General features: G+C 38.8%; 1 protein-coding gene across 1 annotated transcript; it reads right to left on the reverse strand.

The window, feature by feature from the left end:
• Positions 1–350: 350 nt before the first annotated feature.
• Positions 351–9,485, reverse strand: LOC101657217 (olfactory receptor 5K1-like). Its single transcript, XM_004706511.2, has 2 exons — positions 9,466–9,485; positions 351–1,290 (listed from the first exon to the last, which is right to left on the reverse strand). Exons 1-2 carry the CDS (start codon positions 9,483–9,485, stop codon positions 351–353), a joined length of 960 nt encoding a protein of 319 aa, XP_004706568.2.
• Between the last annotated feature and the right edge of the window lie 216 nt (positions 9,486–9,701).

The raw sequence follows: 9,701 nt of genomic DNA on the forward strand, positions 1-9,701 counted from the left end.
CTGATGCTGAATGGATTCATTTCCATCTTTATTTGGGAGCCTACCTTTCTTCACTGAATTTTATTGCTAGCATTTGTTGAAGATGTTGAAATTTGTGGTTAAGTCCACTGTGACACAATCTATGAACTTGGAAGTAGTAGTTTAATTCACTTATAAGAGATTTAGCAATATAGGTTAGCAGAATCACTCCTCTCTGAACTCATTCGTACATGATTAGACTTAAAAATAATCATAATTTAGTTTTGAATATATGATATGCAACCTGGTCATATCTCATTTCTCAGAATCATTGATTTTGAAAAGTTTAAATAAAATCAATTTGTCATAAGTGATATTTATTTTTAAATGTTCTAAGGTTTTCTCATCATAAACTTTTTCATGGCATTTATTATTTCCTTATTCCTTAGACTATAAATAAAAGGGTTTAATAAAGGAATTATTATTGTATAAAAAACAGCAACCGGTATCTCTTTTTCTCCTTCTTTGACTGAAGTGGGCCGAATATACATGAACAGAAGAGAACCATAGAATATTGAGATAGAAAGGAAGTGAGATGCACAAGTATATAAAGTTTTGCCTCTTCCCCCCTTGGATTTCATTTGGAAAATAGTGAAAAGAATGAAAATATAAGAAATCAAGACTATGACAACCGTTAAGACTTGAATTGACCCTGCAATGACCATTATCATCAGTTCATTGATATAAGGATTAACACAAGAGATTCTGTATAATGGAAGAACATCACAAAAAAAGTGATTGATCTGATGAGACCCACAGAAGGTTAGCCGAAATAAAAGTCCTATTTGAACCATGGAATGCAGGTTCCCAGCTATATAGGCTCCTATGGTCATCTGATAGCAGAGTTGCTTTGACATCATGGTGTGGTACTGCAGTGGTCTGCATATTGCCACATAACGATCATAAGCCATTCCTGCCAGGAGACAGCAGTCTACAGTTTCAACAAGGCAGAGAATATAAAACTGTACCATGCATTCATGGAGGGAAATCATTCTGTCTTCAGAAAAGAAGTTCTGTAACATCTTGGGGGTAATGGCAGAGGAGCAGCAAGAATCCATCAGAGCCAAGTTGCCCAGAAAGATGTACATGGGTGTGTGCAGACGGCGCTCCATGGAGATCAACACCACCAAAACAAGATTGCCCACCATGGTGATCAGATACATGACAAAGAACACCACGAACAGCAGAGGCTTTAGATCTGGGTGATCCATGAATCCCATGAGTATAAAGTTAATTGTCAAGGAGTTATTGTCCTGGATCATTTCTTCTTCTCTGTTGAAATAAAAATTAGGGAGATAGGATTTTAATTCAGAGAGTGTCTAATTTTTCATTTGAATTTCTCATACACAGGGAGTAAAGCCACTTCTTCAAACTTTCTTTGTTGTCTCTAAAACAGGCATATATACTTCTAAGGAAAATTAGTTTTCCTAAAGCATTATCTTAGATGACCTCAAGAACTGAAGCTCAGGATTCACAAGAACATTTTAATATTTCCAGGGGAATATTTGAAATGAAAAAGTCTGTGCTTGTGAATTTAAAGAGTTAACAAATACAATAAACAAAACCCCTAGATTTATTGTTCTTGGATCATTCTCTGTCTCTTTTGGCATTGATGATCTCTAATGAGCACTTAAAATCAACTTTATATCTCTGCTTCCCCCGAGTAAACATTTGTTTTGTATACTATCCAGTGAGTGAATGTTTTAATAAAGCGTTCTGTAGATGTACTAAATTTATAATTAACCTGTTATGCTATGACAGAACACATTTTCAGAGACGAGTTGTAAATAAATTTTTTTCTGTAATCTTATTTTATTATTTTTAATCATTTTATTGTGGGCTTATATAATTCTTATCACAATCCATACATCCATCCATTGGGTCAAGCACATTTGTACATTTGTTGCCATCATCATTCTCAAAACATTTGCCCTCCACCTGATATCAGCTGCTCATTTTTCCCCTCCCTCTCCGCTCCCCACTCCCTCATGAACCCTTGACAATTTATAAATTATATATCATAAGAAATTGTCATATCTTATTTTATCTTCTCCCTTATCAGAACACTTTGCATTTCTAACCCAAGTGTCTCTTTTTGTTTTAACATAATGAGATTTGGTTATAATATTCTATAAATCATGGCCATATTATAAGATTTTACATTTATCCATTTGTATCCTCTCCAGTTTGTTCCATAGTCTTCTACCACATTCTACACAGTCAAGATAATTTTCTCTCTAGTTATATTGTTGGTGTTAAGTGGTCATCATTTTATATTTCAGAAAGGAAAGCTTTGCTACTCTGAAGACCTCTGCATTTCTTGTTTATCATGTGTATTGTTTAGGATGGCATTCACATTTTTCTGTCCCATATGCAGCACCAGCTCTTCTGCCTTTAGCTTTGATCCCCCCACTTTCAACTCTTTATCCCCCATCTCAGCAGTGCCACACTCACTCATTTTAATAAGGGCTGACTGCCCTTTCTATGCACTTACTCAGTTTGAGTCAAAGCTGACTCATGTCTATGCTATTGGACAGAGTAGAACTGTCCCACTGAGTGTTCAAGACTATACAACTTGCTGTCAATGTACTGCCTTACCTTTCTCCCAATGAGCAGTCGTGAGTTTGATTTTCCAACTTCTGAAGTTAGATGTCCGAAGGTTACCCATTGCTCTATTCTCATGCTATTATCTCTTAGAAAGATAATTCTTTCAAATATAGGTATTTGGGAATTTGATGAAATAGTCTTTCAATTATTTTTATTTAAGGTATAATATGAATATAATGGGTATTATTTAATAGATTTTTAATTCAATAACTCAGACCACACTGATCTCCATTTCCTGAGCTGAAGCATGTGTTATATATTCAACATAACCAAGAATTTCTAGTATTTATTCTTTCTTATGTGTATACATATATTTTAAAAATAGATCCTAAGCATTTGACATTATTGGTGACTCAGATTTCTTTGTGGGAAATTACAAAATGCTAAGCTAAAAAAGCAGAATTGCTTTAAATCTTAACTTCACCGTGATCACCTGACACAAATGAACCTCTTTTTAGTGTCTCAACAATGAAAGTAAGTGATGTCTTTGACATCTTCAGACAAGATTACTATGGAATTTGAAGAAGAGCCTACAAAGAAAATTAGTTAACATTCTCATTTAAAAATTAGTTTTTTTGATTATTTGATTTGACAAGCAAATTTTGTAAAAGTATGTGCAATGCAATATTTGTAATTTAATGTTCAGTATACAATTTAGTGATATTTATTATATTAATAATGATGGGAAATATTTTCCACTATATTTGCTTCCTTGAAAATTATGAAATTTTCTATATCACAGCGCAATTACTTGTGGATTAATACAGTAAGGGAAGTTTGTCTTTAGATTTTAATTTTGTAAACTTTAAAAAGAGAAAAGACTAAATATTTTGAGAAATTTTTAGAATAAATTTTGTTTGGCTTCTAAGGGTTATATCTCTAATTTTTTATTCATAGCAGTAACACAACACAAATAATAACGTACATTTTATAGATAAAATAAATTATTTTTTTCTGTAATATTAAAAGTAATTTTTTGGAAGCATAAAAATGAAACTGGTTGAACATTTTACCAACATTTTAAAGTGTTAATTATAAATTATTAAATCATCCAACTGAATTACGAATAACTTTTAATATATATACCTTAATCATTTAATAGAATTATTTCATCATTTTACCTGTCTCCTTTGTAATTCTATCTTATTAAGAAATTGTAGTAGTGTTTCTCATCCTAGTTCTCCAAGTGTTCAACTTATACAGATGATAGAAAATAACATAATTTGAAATCTAAAAACAACATAGATAATAAAATCTGAGCATTAAAATATTTATAAAATCAATATTAAAAGAAAAAATCAATTAGAATATTTACCCAAATTTCTCTGAGAAGGGTTTCTAATAGATGATTACTTTCCTTATAGTGTCAAGACTAACAGAAATTCTGCATATAAATTTTGGTCTCTAAAACATTTGGGATCCAAAGAACAAACAAACTAGGTGACTAGTAATAGGTCAATGACTGTAATTATAGTGCAAACTTCATTTTACATCCAATCCTAAGGGATTTACTTGAATTGACAGCAACTTATTTCTGTGGGGAGATTGTCTTCAGCACACCAAACCATGTGGCATTAATTAAAAATGCTTTGTAAATCGCTTTGGTTAAAGAAAATGACCCTCACTAAAATCTGTGGTGTTCATTTTGCTGACTCTTAAGTTGACTTAAGAATCACTCTAATACAACCATTAACATATAGATTTAAGAAGGGTGGAGATTCTCATTTGTTCATTATTATATTCTGAACACCTGGATCATGCCCAGCCCTTTGGAGTGCTCATGTAATGTTTGTTGAATGAAAGACCAAAAGGATGAAAAAAAACAAAACCCTTACAATCCAATGCTCAAGAATGTTTAATGGTGCCTTATTTTTCAAACCAAATCCATTTTGTGTGTTTTGGTATTTCGGATGCTACATACTGCACCTGCATCTTGTGTGGCGTGCTTTCTTCCTCTCAGTTCAGGGCATTTTCCCAGGCCCATTACTTTACTGCCTTTCTGCGCACTCAGTTCAGCTTTGGTTCAATGAACTTGTTTGTAGTTTCCTTAACTAACACATATTCTTTTCTCACTTTTCATTCCATTCATACACAGTTTTGAGCTCAATCTTACATCTCATGAGGACTTTCTCAGGTCCTTTATATCATATTTATCTTTCCTCTTTCTGACCTACATGTCACTTGCTTGCCACCCTAACACACTTGACAATAAATTTATTAAGTGCAACTTATATCAATGTTCCACTATACTAAAATACTATGGGAGCACATACCCCGCCCCCCATACACACACAAAATATGGAAAAAAGCTCATCTGGTTGGAGCGTTCGTAGTACACATTTCTTCTGCTAGGTGAGCATCCAGCAACTTTCTCTGAGTTAGTGCACTAGGTGGCATCACCTGACAATGTTCTTTCTAGTCACAGTGAATGTTTTTCACTCGAACCTCCTTTTTGGTGATGGGTGATTTAAGAGAACAGCATGCCGCTGTAAAATTTTGTTTCCTGCTAGGGAAAAATGCCACAGAAACAGTTGTGATGTTGAACACAGCTTACAAGGACAGCATTATGGGGGAAACTCAAGTGTACAAGTGGTTTATTTGTTTCAAAAAAGGTGAAATGATGATTGATGACAAACCTCTGTCAACTTTCCACACAGATGAAAATGTTACTTGCAATGCATTTGGAGTTTGTTCCTTCAGGTCAGACTGTTAATCAAGCTTTCTATTTAGAGGTTCTAAAAAGATTGCATAATAGTGTGAGACAAAAAAGGACTGATTTGTTTCACCCAGAAGAATTTACTTTAGAGGACAGCACTGAAGCTGCATCTAGGGGAGAGGGACTTGTCTGATCAAAGTACATGGGATCAAATTAATGGAGGGTAAGAGAGAGTGGAGCATGTCCTGGCCCACCAGGGCTGGAGGAAGATATCCCTGCCAATGCACAGAGTGGACCATATGGCTGATCCCACTTTGAGACATGATATCCCTCGCTGACCCATGGCCCTACATGGGACAACACTGGAGACGGGATAGGCCCAGACTGACCCCACGACATGGAGGTAAAGCACAAAATGCGGGCAGGAGAATAAATGGAGGAAGCAGAGCATGGAGCTCCCGAGGGAGTGCAAAGGATAGACTTTGTGGCTAGAGTGTGGCACCCCATCGGATTTGACTGGAAGACACGCCTAGAGATAAAAAATCAGACCTTCGTATGCGGGAAAATGGCGACCCGATAGGACGCACCCATCCAGACCTCCTGCTGCCAGACCAGAAAATTGGAAGGTAAAGTGAAGTGATCAGGGAGGTGGAGTCCAGAAATTAGAACTAGGGTACTAGGGTCTCTCCTGAATCTCTTTTTTTGCCTGTGATTTCCACTCACAAAACAAACCAAGAATGCTTTCAAGCGCTCTGGCTTCTGCGAGCCCGCCCACACCAACTGTGCCATTGGCGGTTTCTCCTGGTTGACGCCTTAAAGGGACAGCACCCCCAGACACGGGAGAATCCCATGCCGGAGTTCTCTGCACTGTTGGATGCTCTGAGCTCACTGCCTGGGGAGTGGCAGTGTCAGGTAGCCATAATTTAGAATAGAAGAAAAATCAGATTATGACCTGAAGTAGATTGCGGTGTGGGAGAAATAAGTGGAATCCAGGGAGCGGAATTAATTCCAATCGGCTGAGAAGCAAACAAGCCTCCCCCACCCCCCCCACCCCCGATAAGCTGGATCTCCCCCTCTGGGGACCAGCCTGACAGCTGCCAATTCAGAGCACATCACAAGGAATCAAAACAAATTAAAAAGGAGGTGAAATATATATTATTGGTTAATAACTCAAACCAAAGTCTGGTTTCTTGGCTGCAAAGAGCACATGGGTGGGGGCCCTTAACATCAATCAGCATATGAATTAACCTAGCTAAGGAGTTCCAGAACCCAGCTACAGGGCCTAGAGTCTTTTTGCATAAGAAAGACCCGCATTACCAAGCCTCAGTTTTAAACAGCACGGAGCTGCAGACTAGAAATTGTGTGTGGCAAGTTAATTTGATTTTAGTCTAGCTGACCAGGGGGATAAAAAATAAATAAAAATAAAAGCCTCTGATCTAGTAGGACACCAGTAGCATAGATAGGACAACAAGCCAAACTTCCCTTTCAGTGATTCTACACATAGCTGGGGAGGCACTCCCAGCCCTAGGACCCTAGACCAGGCTGTGGGGACACCCTGGCCCTCGCCCCTGCTGCATTGCTACTTATAGCACAAGGCTGGCATACCAGTAAAAGCAAGAGCTCAACGGACGCCTGGTCACAGGTGTGATCTAGCCTTTGCAAATAATCCCACACAGCATCTGTAGAACACTACATAAAACGGGTACATCACCGCACTACCTAGAGGAAGAGTTGGAACTCCTCCAGCCTCACGGACAGGTTATCAAGCCTCAGTTATCACCTTTCCTACTACTCTATTTCTTTCCTCATCATTCACTAGAATTTCTATCCTTCCCACCGCAGTCGGTTTCAACGAGCTCAGCCAGTCGCAACGAGCTGTGGTTCTTTTTTCTCTCTTTCTTCTTTTCCTCTCTTTTTCCTCCTCTGTCCCACTCTCTCCTATCATAAACCACTACTGACTTCCAGATCACTACCCTCCATTTAGGGCAAATCAACCCAAATAGCAGAAGGAACTCCAGCCAGCCCTCCGTGGGAGTGCTGAAATTCACACAAGGCACTGAGTTGCTGAGGAAACCTCCGTCGGACCTCTAGGGGAGCTCATCAACAAAGGCAATACTGCCCAGCACCACTGGGTCCCTGCATCCAAAGAGCCCACTAACCTTGGCCCCACATACAGGTAATCAGGGATCAGCGATCTCTTTATTCTTTATTTCCCCTTTCTCACTCTCCTCCCTCTTTACCATCACAGACAATCTTAGAGAACACAGTTAGGTTTTTTTTGTCCTTTCCCCTTATTTCTCCTTTTTCTATATCTCTCCTCTTTCTATCTTTGTTCTCTTTGCTTGTATGATTTGCACTTCTATGTTCTCACTGCTTGTATGAATCTCTCTTCTCCCTCTCATTCCATTTACATTCCACTGCTGGTTCCCAGACCCCTACATTCTGCCTAGGGCAACCCTGTCCTCCCAGGGGGCAGCCTGACTCCTAAGACAGAGCTCCACACGGGATGAGTCAGTGCTACACACAGCATAGCATGGGGTCAGCTATTTCTTTATCAATTTTGTCAGCTCTGTCTCCCTCTCCTTCCTTTTATCTTTTTTTAACTTTATTTGTGTACTTATTTCACTTTTTCTTAATTCCTCCTCTTATTAAAACTCCTCTCTCTATCCTACCTTGCAGATTAAGTTCTCCTTTCTTATTGTTTTGTTCATTTCTTTCTTTTCTTTTTTATTCCTTTAAAAATATTTTTTACTGTTTTCCCTTTTGTTTACTCTGTGCAATCTGGTTGAGTGTGAGTGAGGGGGTGTCAGTTTGCTAGACATTGTTTCTCCAGTCTGTGTTTTCCTCTTTCTCCCTTTCTCCACTCCTTTCACTCTATTTCCTGTCACAAGCAATTAGCGGCCACCAGGCATAGGCCAACTCTGAAGGCCCAAGTGGGGGAGCTCCCACCCGCATTTATAGGCCTGGAAAGCAACTGGGGAATTCAAGCTGGTCCTCTTCAACACACCAAGCAGCAGGGGGTTCTCCCCTACAAAGAGTGGAGACATCCCTAGCCTAAAATCTGAGACACTACAAGTGACTGGGGGAGACGCCTGGTCAACATTAGTGGGGCTCCACGCTACTGCGGGAACACCCATCCAATCTTCAAGGTGATCCTTCTGTCTACAGTAATCCCCCTAACAAGTACAGAGATCTATATCAAGGTGGGTATACCCACACGACCTCCTGAGCACTTCAGTCGCAGAGGAAAATACCACAGGCCAGCCAAGGTGGTCCAAGAACCGTGAAGGCTACTTAGAGATCAGCCAGGGAAGCAAGGCCCTCATGGGCCCACAACAACCCGACCAGTGTCACACGAGAGGAATATCCAACACACATTGCAAGTAACGGAATACTGGGCAGCCAGGACAATATTGAAACCACAGGAAGATATAACGACAGCTGGACCCTTCAGTACAGCTACTGGCAGGTAGTTCATAGAAGATCTCATACAACTCCCCCAAGAGAGAGCCCAGGGCTCTTTGACTTAGGAAGATGGCTCCAGGATCCTCTAAAACAACATGTAAACCGCAAGCAGTTCTAACAGCTTCAATGATAAATCAAAAGAAACAGAAAATACTACTGGAATAAGTCAGGAATCTAACGATGGGCATAGAAGAAGCAGATATTGACCTACCACAAAAAGAAATATTCAAAATGCTGCTTGAAGTCATAAAGGATATGAGGGAATCAATGCAGAAAAATGTGAGATGATCGAGGAGATAAAGGCAATGCAACAAAGGGAAATACAAGAATTAAGGGATGAAATAACAAAATCCAGCGACAAATTGACAGATCTTTCCAATAGGCTTGAGGAGGCAGAGAAACACACCAGTGACCTAGAGGATAACCAAGCAGACCTCAGAAAACGGTAAAAGCAGTCAAATAAGACAATCAAATTAGCTGAAGTAAACTTAAGAGTCATGTCTGATGCTATGAAAAGAAAGAATATTAGAATAATTGAGCTACCGGAACAAGACACAACATAGAAATCAACAGTGAAAATAGAAAGGGAATACTTAGAGGAAAACTTCACCAGGTTAGTAAAGGAAAATCAGGCAACCATTCAAGAGGCTAAAAGAACACCAGCCAGACTGAATCCCAAGAAGAAGTCAGCAAGACACATAATTGTCAAATTATCCAACTTTGAGGAAAAGGAGATCATAAAAGCAGCTAGGGAAAAGCAAACAGTCATGAATAAAGGTATCCCAATAAGAGTATGTTCAAACCTATCAGCAGAAACGATGAAGAAGAGGAGGGAATGGAGTAACATATTCCAAAAATTGAAGGAAAACAACGCAAACCCAAGAATACTCTAACCAACCAGTTTGTCTATTAAGATAGATGGTGAAGTAAGAGTCTTCCCAGAGATGGACAACCT

Source organism: Echinops telfairi, unplaced genomic scaffold (assembly GCF_000313985.2).
Source record: "Echinops telfairi isolate 266 unplaced genomic scaffold, ASM31398v2 ScPeMD7_6;HRSCAF=24_1, whole genome shotgun sequence".
NCBI lineage: Eukaryota > Metazoa > Chordata > Mammalia > Afrosoricida > Tenrecidae > Echinops > Echinops telfairi.

Coding starts and splice junctions, on each gene's coding strand:
- LOC101657217 (XM_004706511.2), bottom strand. CDS start 9,485: ATGATCTCCTTTTCCTCAAA. Junction 1,291..9,465: donor ATGATCTCCTTTTCCTCAAA/GTTGGATAATTT, acceptor TTATTTCAACAG/AGAAGAAGAAATGATCCAGG.